We start from the raw sequence: 14,374 nt of genomic DNA, 5'->3' as shown, positions 1-14,374 counted from the left end.
TTGTGATCTCGGCCGTCTGAACGGCCACGCGGACGACGACGCCACAAGCCAGCGTCGAGGCTAATAAATCACCGACTGCGTGTCCGCCGCGCTGTAGGGGGCGCCTAACATTAAATGGTGGAAATCTGGAAATCGTGGAATTGACTTGAGACCTACCCAAAACAAACTGCACGGCAGGCAGCTTGTTGCAGGATACAGGTACGATAACCACTACGTAAAATAGCCTACACCCGTTACACCTCGCGATGCTTAAGATAATGTTGTGGGTTTTGTTAAAATCTCCAGAGATCCGTCGCTCCCAGCAGGCTAAATGCAGACACGCTACCGGGCCACTGATTAATGGCGAAGCATCCGTCAGGATAACGACGGCCGCTTGGCTTGCTACAAACAAGACGATCCGGCAGAAAAGCTGACGATATCCGGCTGTCCGGCGCCAAGTCATTGCGCCTACGGCTTAAAATGAAATCGTGCCGCGTGGACAGACGCTTCTAGCGGCCGTCCAGGTGTGTGTCACGATGACGACTCGCGGGATCGATCTTTCCAGTAGGAAGCAGGATCGTGTGTGCCAAGCCGGCAAAGCGACCGCGTCTAGCGCTCCCCTCGTTGATACCGGTCGAGGAGCCGAGGAGGGAGACGGCAGAAGAAGACAAACTATTGGATTTAATTGGATCCCCGTTGATCCACCTGTCATATGCCACTGGGTGGAGATAAGAAGCTGCATGGGACTTTATTTTATTTCATAACAGCAGTTCTTTGACTGCTATATACTTCTTCTGTACCAAAGCATTGTTGTTACAAAAATTCGAAGCAACTTGACTAAGTTAAATCGTAAAGCAACCAAATGGAATCTAGGTTGGGAGAGGTCCGTCAACCCCTTCCTTGCCAATACATTCCTCGGTTACTCCCCAAGGGCGACACGAGCAATGTAACCATAGTTTGCATCCAGCCGCTCCCTTACTATTTTCGCCGTTGCCGACCAACACCGTCGAGCAAAGCCCGAACGACGGCGGCAGGGTTCTATATTTGCATTGGATGGTGGGGATGCCATCTTCGCAGCCTGGCAGGAGCTAGGTTGACAGGTAGGCCATTGGCAGAGACATTGATCGAGTCGATCCTACTAGCCTAAGGATTGGTAACGCCATGACAAGGTGTTTGTCCGCAACATGGACATGGGCTTCCGAGGTGGGATGTGCATCATTGTCGGCGGATCCTAGACGACACCTTTTCCAGTTCCAGCCAGGTCATTCCTTCCACTCGCCGTACATCGACCCCGATAACTCTAGTGTCATGGTCGTGTTTGGTAGGTGTTGGCGTTTGTTGCGAAGCGGCCTTGAAGGCCTAGTGCTCCGTATCCTCCCTGTTCTTGGCTGGAGAAGGATAAGGCGGGTCTCGTGTTTTTGCCTTATGAAGTTTGGGACACCTCCTCACCTGGTTGTAAGTCGTTTCATGAGAATGGTTGCTTTTTTTTTTCTCGGACTAAATCTCAATTGCTCATACTTGTTTACAGAACAAAATAAAAATGTGCTCATAGTGCCTTAGGGATTTCTTCATAATGAAAACGGCACGCTTCCGAGCATGGAAGAGAAAGACAGAAAAGGCCACCAATTGACAACAAGCCACAGCGTTGGTTAGTGGAACGAACCCGCAAGAGATCACATCTTATCTCCTTCCTATTTACCCCTGACACCGCATTACGGCACCTGTCCAATGGGGCTAGGTCAGAAAAAGGAAAAGCGGGCCGGGTGCCGGCGCAGGCCGATCTGATCAAACCAGACGCGCGAAAACACGGTTAAACCACAATCATTAGACTCAAACGGACGGCTATAAACTCCCCGTCTCATCCCCCCACTGGTCATCGCAATCACATCAGTCGATGCCGGAGTAATTACACGCACTTTCGTGACATCGCCACCAAACCTGACCCGAGCGAGGAAGAACGAAGAAGCAACCAGAAGAAGGCGCGAGCGTCTCGACCTCGATCGACTCCTCAGCGGCACTCCTCAGCTCCCTCTGACCAGCAAAACCCGACGGGGACCCGGAGGAGGCGCGGCGATGGCGGGGAGAGCCTAGGCGCGGAGCAGGGGGGCATGGCTTCGTCGAGGGTGATGGCATCGTCGTCGTCTCCGTCGCACACGGCCTCGGATCTCTCGCGCTTCGCGACGGCCGCCGCCGGCAGGCCCGGTGGCAGCGGGCTCGGGTCCATGAACGTGGAGGAGCTCCTCCGCGGCATCTACGGCGACATCCCCACGCCGGCGCCCGCCGACCGGCCGATGTCGCCCGTACGCCCGGCGCAGGAGACCGCCGCGCGGCGGACCGCGGATGAGGTGTGGAAGGAGATCACCGGCGGTGGTAGTGGGGAGGAGGAGGAGGTGGAGGTAGCCCCCGCGGGCCCGGCCGCCGCCGCCGTCGTCCCTGGCGCGGTAGGCGGGGCCTCGGAGATGACGCTGGAGGACTTCCTGGCGAGGGAGAGCGCGGCCAAGGAGGATGCCGTTCGGGTTTCCGGCCCTTCCGCGCCGTTGGAGGAGCAGGTGGCCATGGGGTTTCTCAACGGGCCAGATGGTGCGCGGGGTGGCGGCGGCGGGAGGGGGAGGAAGAGGCAACAGATGGATCCCATGGACCGTGCAGCGATGCAACGGCAGAAGCGGATGATCAAAAACCGCGAGTCGGCGGCAAGGTCACGAGAGAGAAAGCAGGTGAGTAGTAAAAAAAGCTCTATACACAGAAATCAAGGGCTCCTGATTATGCAAATCTGGATGGTTGGTCTGATGTTGATATTTTTGTGAAGGCCTATATAGCTGAGCTCGAGTCGTTGGTCTCACAGCTCGAAGAGGAGAATGCCCACCTGTCGAGAGAACAGGTATTGCTCCGATTTCTCCCATCGCGGTTTGATGTCGAATGTGAGAGCTGTTTATTGAGTTGGAGTTTCCAGCGCTAGATGCATTGAACTTGGTTACCAAATGATTGTGTTGAAGTTTGAACTGAGCAGGAATGCGCCCATGAACACCTTTGAGTGGCATTTGGACTAGTCTGTTGGGCCAAAATGCATGACTGTACCACTCTTATTTTTAACAGCATTCAAAGATGTATTAATTGGCATTAGGCCGTTTCCATTCTTTTTTCTGGGTTAAATTTTTTAAATAGCCCTTTGTTTGTCTATCTTGTTATACCACATGGATGACGCATGAAACTCATCCTTTTTTGCAAGCAACTAGTTAGGGATGACTTAGTTCTCTAGAGCTTGCATTGCATGTTGGTTACTACGCATATGTTCTCTTAATTATGACGCAAAACTCTGATGGTAATGGTGAGCCTCTATCTTTGATGTTTTCAGGAGGAGCAAAACGAGAAACGGCTCAAAGAGGTATGTTTATCAGATGTTGCTTCTAATTCTATCACAATTGGATGTGTTGGAATACTTATTTGTTTACCATATATGCAACATGATTCAAAAGGTACCAGGATTTGGTATGCTAATGTTCGAGATGAGCGTACTAACACAACACAAATCTATCGTGTTGAAGTATATTGCCCTACTTTCCTCGAAAGCTCAAATTTTGAGTGGACTAATTGTGGTGTGATACTCGATAATCTGGTTGGTTCACGAGACTCTGCATGCTGTATTAGGACCTTAAGAGGTCAGTGTTCAAAGAGAACACATCCTTGCAGCCCACTCTGAGTCCACATCTCCACTAGGCCTGAACTTTTGAGTGAACTATATAGTTGGTGTATGAAACTCAATACCATACTGAATTTGCAAGAAATTCCATGACCTCCTTTACTCTGGAAATCGAACCCTTTCAGATCTTATAGATTATAGATTTTCTACCACTTAGTGGCTCAATGGTTCAGGGTTTTATTTCGAATACTTTCAGAAAGACATAAATCATGTCAGTTTACCCATATTCTTAAATACTTGGAATGATTCTTTGGTCTCGTGGGAGACTGTTCAATGGTCGTTGGCCATTTGTCACTCTAATGAGCTAACGTGCTTAAGGCTCCTAACTGGCCGTCCACTAAGTGGATTGTCAGTTAAATAAGATGCGATGTTGACAGCATTCGGTCGCATCGCACAACTGAAGGCACATGTCAAGCGTGATATCATCTATCTTTTCTTTGGGCCCTTTGCAATTCAACATGGGTGCATTGTATATTGTATAGCTCTATGTTATTAGAATGGCCGTAACCTGCAGTTATGCATAGCGCTGTTCTGCTACAACACCATTTGAATTAGAATACACATCTTATGTGTTTACTAGAGGTTTTGAGGGTGGGGCGTTGATTTCGGAACAAGTTCATGTCTATGGGCGGCGAGGTCAGCATCTCAGCTAAGAAACAGTTCACCTCCAGTTTGTGTTGCAGATGGCTTCCAAGCTATCGCAGGCTATTGATCTAAAATAAAATAAAAATAACAATAATAATAATAATAATAAAACCTATCGCGGGCTAACGTCTTTTATTTTAAGTTGCATAGTACTAGTAATATCAACGAACTTTGTGCTTTTTTTTTGTTTAAGATGTCTTTCTCAAGAAATTTATTTACTTTACGCAGCTCAAGGGAAAGGTGACTCCAGTCATCATTGCTAAAACGTCATCACAAGATCTTAGAAGAACAAACTCAATGGAGTGGTAGACATGAGCCAAGCTCACAAGCCATCCCCTTACAATCATATAAATCCTCGATCCCTTCGTTTGTCATTTCTCTATTTGTTGGTGTTAACTTAGTTGTGGTAACTTAGAAATAGCATAATTACTTACGTGACAAGCTTAAATGGAATCACCATGTGTAGGAGGGGAGAGTGCATTTGAGCAAAAAAGCATGTTATGGTATCTGTTTGTTGTTACAAGTGTCTATTCTGCCTGATCTGTTCGGTAAAATAGATCTAGCGGCAAAGAGAATAATATTACAAACAGGGCCACTCGAAAAGTAACATGCAATGTCAGAATGCTAGGATGCTCTGATCCCTAACCAAACAATGCTTATCCCGTCTACGTCATGCTTATTCAGAAGTTAGTTGTACAACAAATATTTATGTGAAAGGACCCTCTATTTCTCGGTTGAGAAATTTTCGCTGATACGACCACGACCAATGATTCTTTATCTAATGAGAACTTTGGTGCTGGCACATTTTAGAAATTGCTGCATACTTCTAGCCTAAATTGCACACAATATTTTTGTGTGCAAAGTGGTCAACTTAGAAAGAACAACTTTTAAAATAGCAAATCAATAAAGTGGTACTGTTATATGTTTGTTTCAAAATTTCTCAATGCATGAATCTCTTGAGTATAACATGAAGAATAATATTGTGCGAACCATAAGCATCATTCAAATTTTAATTTTGTAAATATTAGCATGTTTCTGAGAATAACATGCAGAATAAGACACTTCTACCCCACAAAACCTGAAAGATAGCATTAAATCAATAGCTAATAGGTGTGAATTCAACTTACCGTTAACCGGGGTTTAACTATCCGCTTGTGCACAGCTCGTAGGAAAAATTGGATTCCAAACTTAGACATCAGTTCAATTTCTCTATTTAGACACCTGTAAAATGTAATTGATCAGGACGTTATGCCCTCCTTGAACATTTGATCCTTCTAAGGCAATTCTCAGACAACACTGCGGCTCATAGATACCAATTCCTCTTGATCAGCTGATTCACCGCTCCGCCGACCTGAAATAATCAGGCTGTTTTTGGACAAAAATAAATGAGATGATTTTGCATTCTGTGCAGTTCTCAAGTTGTACCATACAATTTAGTCAGCAAAAATGCATATCCGTGACATGCCTACGAAGAAAAAGAGTTCCCATATATAAATAATCAGGCCGTTTTTGGACCAAAATAAATGAGATGATTTTGCATTCTGCGCAGTCCTCAAGTTGTACCATACAATTTAGTCAGCAAAAATGCATATCCGTGACATGCCGACGAAGAAAAAGAGTCCCATATATAAATCAAAGATATTAAGCATTAGTCACCCTGTCATTTTGAATTAGTTGTCCATTCTTTTCAGTCGTGTATACATGTATTTTCAAAAACGTAATGCTCTAGGCACTTACTTCACCGTAATATATCCATTCAAGATACCAAATTTGCTCAAACGAAAACCAATGACTCATTTCATCGCTTCGCGTATGTGAACTCTATTTTATTTCTTCGTAGGCACGTCCACAAAGATTCAATTTAGATGGAAGATTCAATGCATACTAAACGAGGAAATGACATTGTTATTCACATTTTGCTGACTAAGAATGAGGTTTGTGACAAACGGATGGGTCAAACCTGGTTGACTGTGAGTATGATGATGATGTGAGTTTCAATATGACCACTCATGTTGTTTTTCAAATCAATATGAACACTCATGTTTAGCTATTGATTGATTGAACCAACACATTCTTTGTGTTAGGGTGCTGCCCCCGTGTAATAACAGCTACATGTTACAAGTGGTACCTGGAAATTAGAGTACACAAGTAAAAGCAACATTCATAATGCGCTGTGGAGTGCTTCCAATTCCACCTGCCCTATAAGAATGGGGGAGAAGGCATAATGATTCTTGGTATGCTTGTACCTCTGTGTTATCGGATGATAGGATGCTTGCAAACTCGCATTACCAATCCACCGAGAGATGATCCTGGGCATCAGCAATGAAGATACTTCCAGATTCGCACCACCCAGCTACTACATCAGTATTCGCACACTGCAGATCAGAAGCAACATAATAATCGTCATAAAAAAACAGTGCATAATACAGCTCCACTGACTTTGAGAGTGCATTTATTATATATGTATGCATATAGGATCAGTGAAGTGAAGGGCTATCGTGCTCCCCGCTTGTAGCTGGGGCTTGGGGGTACCTTTGAAAATCCAAGCCAGTTTGAATCCCCCCGAAATGAGAATGCTCGCTTACTTTCCCTCCAAAGCCCACAAGTAATCTGCAGTGAGAATATGTCAGAAAACCAATCATAGTTACTTATTTAGGAGAACCTACAATTTCCATAGACATGCAAAAGTAACACAGGAGCTCATTGTTTAGGCTTAATCAACTATGATGAAGTTCTTCACTAGATTACAACTATCCAGCATGAACAACATCCAGCATATAAGAGTTCACAACTGAATCAGCCACCCCTTTTTTCAGAAAATACAAATCAATAATGTCATGTCCATACAAAGGATTTGCTAGAGTAGCATATGATACCGAATTTCTAGAAACACTAAACAAGCAAAGATCACTGTAAATCAGCTTATCTTTATCTTACTATAACTATGCACTACTACCTTAATACAACTTCACAAGATATCTATGGACAAGCAATAAGTACTAAGCACTAAGCAGCACTAATAGCTATAGATATGAGGCACAAAGCAAGGTCCAAGGGAAATAAGTCACATCCATACCTCATAATCAACACCTTGGACGTATATGAAAGATTGGTCAACTGAAGAAAATGAAATGCCTGTAATCTGTGTGGTAAGGAGAATACACTAGCTGAGAATTCCATTGCAGCATAACATCAATCCCCATTTCGTACTCATTGATTCTTTTAGTAATACATTTTCAGGTGATCAAACTTCAAACTATTTGTACTAGCTATAGAAAGTAACATCAGAAGAATGTAGATCAACCTCATACTTGGAGCAGCCCACCCATCTTGATAAGGCCGACCACCTATATACAATGACAGAAACTGAACTGTTCAATTACTGTGGCACTGCAGTAACACGCAACTGCTTGTTAGATTCTTGTACTAAAAGAAGAAAACAAGTAAACTAACCTGCGAGGATCATAGATAGTGACAGCACGATCAGTTCCACCGGTAGCAATCAGTCCTGAAGGAGAACTACAGATAGAATATATGGTACCTCCAACGGGACCAGAAATGCGCTGTACGCATCCACCATTGTGATTCATTCTCAAGTCCCATAGGCTCAGCTGCAACTCATTACCATGAGAAAAGATACTACAGAAATGTAAATTTGACAGAGGGGTACCTGGAGTCTAACCTGAGAACCCTCAGCAATTCCCAACATTGAACTACTTTCGCTCCCTTGAGGAAATTTTTGAATAAAGGTAACTGAAGATGGATACCATAACCTAGAGTTTCAGTTTTACAAAAGAAATTTGAGCTCACAGGTAATAGGGGATACTAGGAAAGATCATAATGTGGATGCTAAAAAAGGGTTCATGTGTTTCACCCGCAGGACTCCTTCGAGTGTAAACGTTGTGCATGCGAATATCGTATGATAAGAATATATGAGTGAGAAGATAGAATTTCGTGGACAGTGATGGATGCCAATTTTTTAGTTTCAAGCAATAACTCTTAACAGATAACTTTAGCAGAACATGTCGGAGCAAGCCGATGTTTAGAACAAACAAAACAAGTTGGAAATCATAAATCATCATGAAGCTAAAATCCTGTTAAGAGGAAACTTACGTACGTAAACTACGAAGATGAATGTCTTGATCATAGACATCAATACTCTTGCACAATTCACGAGCAACAGCTACCTGAAAAGAATATCAAATTGCATGGATTTTAGCATGCAAAGTACAACGACATTGATGTTTATGCTACAACGCATATGAAAATCAAGAAATCCACTGTAAGTTTTCAACGAGGACGACAAATGGAATATGTAGGTAATATAATTAATAAATATACCGTGGATTGCTGTGTTGGACCAAAACACAACCCAGCCCAACTTCCCTCTCCGACACCAGAATCACGAGGTGGTACTGAATAGGATGCCCTGTCAATGTCTGAGCAAATTTAGTAATGGTATGTTCATATGCTGCAATTCCTTTTCGAAACTGCCTTCTTCTTGAAACTATTAATGACTTTTTAGTCGGTATTTATAGTTCGACAATATGACCATCTCAGAAATGAACTACTCAGTTTGCCTGCCAAACTATTCATGAAAGCTTGAGCATTACGATATACAGGCCACGGTATCATTTACCAGGACCAGATGGAAAAAAGAAGCCAGGACAGAGCATAAATAAAAATGTTGTATAATGTAAATGAGAAGCAGCTTCGAGAAGCTTATTGCATTAACAAACACATATGTCAACAGAACTGACTGACTTCACATATTTTTTACGAACTTAAACCATATTATCCACTGAAAAGACATGTTGTAAAGTTACCATCAGCCACAGTGTCCAAACGAGATACAATGAGGTGGCCATAAGAGTCAACAGTTCCCAGAATCAAGCAGCTATCACCTGAAACATCACAAAACTTCAAATAGGAAATAAATTCTAGAATACAAATGATTATATTTTAACAAAACCCAAGAACTGACCAGACTCTACAGCCACACATGGAGTCAACAGAAATGGTATATATGTGACTAGGAGTTCAACTTACAAACCTAAGCTAAAACCAATTAAAAAGCCAAGTCTTAAGCTGAAAATCCAAGTGCCCATGCAGGCGATGGTTGGTGAAAATTACAAACTCAGGTGGTCATGCAAAATATTGAAGCAGAGACAATTTATAATACTATGTATGATTGAATGGTCAAGCATGCTCCCTGTAAACTATAGTTGCAGAAAAAAAAGAACTCAAAGGAAGAGTAGATAGTAAAATATTTCTTATAAATTTTGCTGGCTATTTCAGCCTATTTTATGCCAAGAGCAAAAGTACAGCATGTTTTTTCAAGAAATAATATACAGCACAACATTATTACGAAATATTGAAGATTGTACCTTCACCCTCTGCCAGAACTACACTCTGAATCTCTGAACGATGTGGGCAACGGTCCACAATTGACGAGCTTATGACCTTCCATGAAGAAGGTCCTTCAGAGTAAATAAGCACCCAAAAATAACAATATCTATGAAGGTCAAAGTAATATGTACCTGTGCATTGATAGGAATTAAAAGGCTCTCTTTTCCTCTGGACAGCATCTCTCCTTCCATGGATATCTTTAAGCTCCAAGATAAAGAGAAATCAACTTGAGGACCAATGCATTGCAGACGTGAACATTACAGTAATACAAAAAATTGCAGGACGAATTCAACAATGTTCAGCAACTGAGTATCGCTAATGGGTAATGGCAGAAGTGCAAAACAGAAAGGAACAATTCCTCAGTTATATACCACATGCACGTCCACTCAAATCAGAGAGAGCAACCGAGCAACAATCTCAGCCCAAGTTCGAAAGCAGCAGTAATGGTTCTGTTTCGAATGGGCTACAGTGCCTGCTAATTCACCGAACCACTCTGGCACTCTTAAGCAACTAAGGGGCAATCCACACCACAAAAATGAGATAGAGGGGTGGAGGGCAGTGAAGGAGGGAGAGACCTCGATCTTGTAGACGCGGCAGCCGGAGGCGAAGTACACGGAACAGGTGTCGCCAGCGCCATTAACCTGGAACGGGATGAGAAGAAGAAGCCGGGAGTCAGAGCCGGGGGTTTAGTTAGGGTTTTGGAAGCGGTGCTCAACTGCTCGTCTCTGAACGTGCGCGAGGAGAGGTGCTTGTGCGTACGTGGACGGCGAGGCGGGTGGGCCGGAGGCATCCCGGCGAGGGGTCGGAGAGCAGGGACGGCGGGATGGTCGCCTTCCGCAGGCTCCGCGCCGACAGCATCGCCGGCCGCCGCCTCTGTCTTCGCCTCGTCTCCCCTTTCGCAGGCGGAGTACGCGAGCCTTTGTCCCGTTAGCAGGAACTGGATGCTTGTCCGCGCGTGCGTGCTTGCGTCGTAGCCTCCCGTCTTTGGGCCCGAGAAAACGGCATGTTGTCATTGGGCTCCTTTTTTTAACAGGAAATTTGCCAAACTGACAACTTTTTGTACGACGCCGTCGACGCGCGTGGGACTATTCTTCGTCTCGCCCCTTGTGTCTGTGTACTCGGGTATTGACTACTGAGCTTGCGCCAGGAAGCAAATGGATTGATTTTGTGTTAATAATGCCACATGACCCATCTGCGGTTCCATTTGATTTATATTCTTTGATTGATTTCTGAGCTGGTTAACAGAAACCTTTTGCCATAGGCTGTGCAGGTGCTTGCAAAGGCTATGGAGTCACGGCTGATCTCTTCAGGCGTTCGCATGGCTGAGCGCCTGTTATGCTCTGAACAAGTCTCGATCTCCAGAATGATTTGCTGAAGAATTGGTGCATTCTGTAGCGTTGCTGGAAGAAGCTGAACATGAAGTTGTAGTCATTTCTTCCAGTTTGTTCTCGCAGAATGTTGGTGCATCGAAAGCTGTATTTGAGTGGGGTGTAATCTTTCTAAGTCGTTGTGTTAAATTCTAACTTATGTACGACATTTGTTTCCTTTAATGAAACCGGAAGGATGCCCTCTGCCTTAAAAAAAAATGATTGGCATTCTTTTCCGTTTTAGTCCAAATAATTTGTGAATACTTCGGCTATCAGCCGCCTTGGTCAATTTGCTTGCACCATCCGCTCAATTTTTTTTTGCTTGCACCAAAACCCTCTCCAGAGACCCTTGTTACAGTAAAGACGAAGCACCGGTGAACAGTCAAATAACGGGAAAATCTATTATATACTAAAAACAATATGAGGGGTACCAAGTGGATCCTCCACGTTGATCCACATCACCTCAATTATTTTGACCGTTAGATCTAATATTCGGTGGTTAAGATTTAATGCACCTGTTAGATTTGAGAATAGGCTTTGCCTCATGCCCGATCTGATACCAAAACCTCACGGTCTGATACCAAAGCCTCACGTCCGATCTGATACAAAAACACAGCCATCTATCCCTCATGTCCCCGTCCTGTCCCCGTCCTTTCTCTCGCCCGGCCATATGGCTGCCGCCACTGGCACCAGTAGCCATCAACGCCTCTCAATCCTCCTGCCGCCGGCTTAAAGAGATTGGCCGGCCATACCATGCGGTTTTAGCTAGCAGCACTTGCCAGCAGTTACCTGCCTTGGCCAGGTGAGGCCTGCATGCATGACTGGCAGCAAGAACTCCTGATTGGTGCCCACAAATATGTTGAGAGAAGAATCTAGGTTGATCGATGGGCACAATAGACAAGGTAAAATTTATGTTGCTTCTTTCCCCACCTGGGTAGATCATCGTCAGTTTCTCAAAAAAAAAAGGTCCATCATCGTCAGACGGAGCGCGTCGATGTTCTGCTTGCTGATGCTCGCGAACTTGAGCGACGTCATGGGCCGGTACCACAGCGGCGCCACATGCACGTTGCTCATCTCGCTATTCTCAGCACATCTCATATGGTGCGTTGATGCTCCTCGATTGCTAACAATTGTACTACTTGCATTTTGTTAAAGGAAGCTCGAATCATGAAGCACTTACTAATCAAATGTCATTATAAAATTAAATTGAAAAAACAGATGATTAGATCATGATAGAAACTTTAATACAAGTATTGATAATTCTATCACGGAAAACTTTAATCTTTTGCACAATCTTCCCCAATAAAATTCTACCTAATAATAATTTGATGTGGAAAAGATCTATCAATGCAATCAAGTAATCGGCCAATTACATTTATGAAATTTAATTTTGTGCACATATTTGATTTATATACCACACATGATCAAGGAGCATCGGCTGTCAGGTGATCTGAATTTTAATTTGAAAGCACTGTTAATTCCTCAAATAATCAAATAGTTTAACGCAAACATTGATAAACCAAACGGTTCATGTTGCAGACTTAAATTAGGGACTACGATAAACCGCATAGAAATAAAAAAGTTGTGCCACCTACTTCTAGGCTGTCAACCTACTTCTAGGTGTACTGTGATCTAAGAGCTACGAAAGTACACCAGCTACATCTGCAAAGCACATATCTAAGCGACTTCTCGGTATCCTTGCGAAAAAAAACTCTTGCTGCAAGCGCATGCTTTTTGCTCTATCGATCGGGGCTGCTCTATCTCCCGCGTACGCCGCCACCTAGATCTGTCTCTCACCTCTCCTCTTCGATCTTCTGTCCTATCCTATCCAACACGGTTGTACTTATTATATCGGCCACGACACAATACGGTTGGGCCTCCTATCATATAATGCATGACACTGCTGCATCCGCTCCACTGCAGGTACTGATCTCCGTGTGTATCTATTCCTGATCTATATATTTGCTCTGTCGTGGAATTGGTATATACACATGAACCATGATGAATTGGTATATACACAACAAGCAATTGATCTGGCAAAACTAATTGGTCTTTGGACTAAAATTAAAGTCAGATTTATCCATCCCTCATTTAATTTGAACCATGTTAAGGAAAACAACAAAACACTACTCCTTCCATCGTAAGTGTAAGGAGTTCTAACTTTGTATTAAGTTGTTAAACTTCTTAAAACAAACAATCAATCAGTTAGATCCAAAAATTGATCGGTCATCTGACACACGATCTAACACTTAGTTCTGGATTTTAATATAAAGTCACATAAAAATGTTGTCTCATGTTCAAAACAAATTTGACTCTAATTCCGTACTTCTAGGGATTTTGATATTGACTGATTCAACTTTTCTACATATACTGATTTATCATGTTTTCGAACTACCTATCGTGTAAATGTTAGAACAATACATACACAACATAGTATTTTTAAATTTAGGGTGGGATTCAGGTTTACCCGATAATTTGGGTCGGGTAATTCGATTTTCTAAAATCCAGGTTCTGAAAAAATGACACCCAAAATTCAGCCGAAATAATAACTACTCGATAATTCAGGTACCCGGCATTTCGGGTTCGGGGTCGGGTTTTTCCCGATTTTCTCGAGCTGCTGGACAAGAGAAGGTCAAGCCAGCACCGCACGGCTGGAGACCAGCGAGATACTACTAGATAGGCTAGACGGCGGGACAAGAGGATCCTGTATGGCGCGGTGCTGCTCCACTCCACGTCGTCCATGGTCATGGCCTCGCTGGGGACAAGAGGAGCCGAGGGAGGCGGGAACAAACCATCACAGATCTTTAGCACTGTCTTTATAGAGACCAATTGTGTTGATGATCCAAACTTATATGTGTAGTGGCATTTATTAATTATGTGTTTCTAAGAAACAGTCGTGCTGATGATCTGTATCCCAAGTTTTAATATAATTTTTATACTATTCTAATAACACATACAAATGATACATACCTATCATTTATTAAATGCTTTAAAAATAATGCAACAAATATAGCGATATGAATAATAAAAACGTATAAAGATATTTCCCGCGCATTTGGACACCATGCTAGTTGATTTCAATCTCAACAGGTCCTGCCGAAAGTACAGTAAAGAGGAAGCATTCTCAAAAAAAAAAAAAGATGAAGCAGCAGTGGCCAGTGGTACTGCACAGTCAAATAACGGAACGGGGAGAATTGGGTTCAATCTCAACAGGTCCTGCCGAAAGTACGATTGACCATGAATCTGAGCCACCTCTATACTGCTCCAAGTCATCGCG

At 43.4% G+C, this 14,374-nt stretch overlaps 2 protein-coding genes across 3 annotated transcripts; one reads left to right on the top strand and one right to left on the bottom strand.

Moving 5' to 3' along the window:
- The first annotated feature begins 1,761 nt into the window (after positions 1-1,761).
- LOC100825393 (bZIP transcription factor 12) lies at positions 1,762-11,316 on the top strand. Of its 2 annotated transcripts, none has more exons than XM_014899416.2 (4): positions 1,762-2,693; positions 2,786-2,857; positions 3,332-3,361; positions 10,992-11,316. In XM_014899416.2, the coding sequence occupies exons 1-4, from the start codon at positions 2,088-2,090 to the stop codon at positions 11,103-11,105; spliced, it is 822 nt and encodes a 273-aa protein (XP_014754902.1). In that variant the 5' UTR covers positions 1,762-2,087; the 3' UTR covers positions 11,106-11,316. The 2 variants fall into 2 exon arrangements, with proteins under 2 accessions (XP_014754902.1, XP_003564700.1); XM_003564652.4 differs by lacking the exon at positions 10,992-11,316 and adding an exon at positions 4,550-4,829 and having other exon boundaries at positions 1,797-2,693.
- LOC100824784 lies at positions 5,308-10,653 on the bottom strand. Its single transcript, XM_014899415.2, has 14 exons — positions 10,490-10,653; positions 10,306-10,371; positions 9,862-9,927; positions 9,709-9,784; positions 9,148-9,225; positions 8,663-8,760; positions 8,435-8,508; positions 8,004-8,094; positions 7,775-7,932; positions 7,626-7,668; positions 7,398-7,463; positions 6,854-6,931; positions 6,568-6,696; positions 5,308-5,686 (listed from the first exon to the last, which is right to left on the bottom strand). Exons 1-13 carry the CDS (start codon positions 10,586-10,588, stop codon positions 6,607-6,609), a joined length of 1,083 nt encoding a protein of 360 aa, XP_014754901.1. The 5' UTR covers positions 10,589-10,653; the 3' UTR covers positions 5,308-5,686; positions 6,568-6,606.
- Positions 11,317-14,374: the final 3,058 nt, after the last annotated feature.

This window comes from Brachypodium distachyon, chromosome 2, assembly GCF_000005505.3.
Source record: "Brachypodium distachyon strain Bd21 chromosome 2, Brachypodium_distachyon_v3.0, whole genome shotgun sequence".
NCBI lineage: Eukaryota > Viridiplantae > Streptophyta > Magnoliopsida > Poales > Poaceae > Brachypodium > Brachypodium distachyon.
This window is presented reverse-complemented; position numbering and strand designations above follow the sequence as displayed.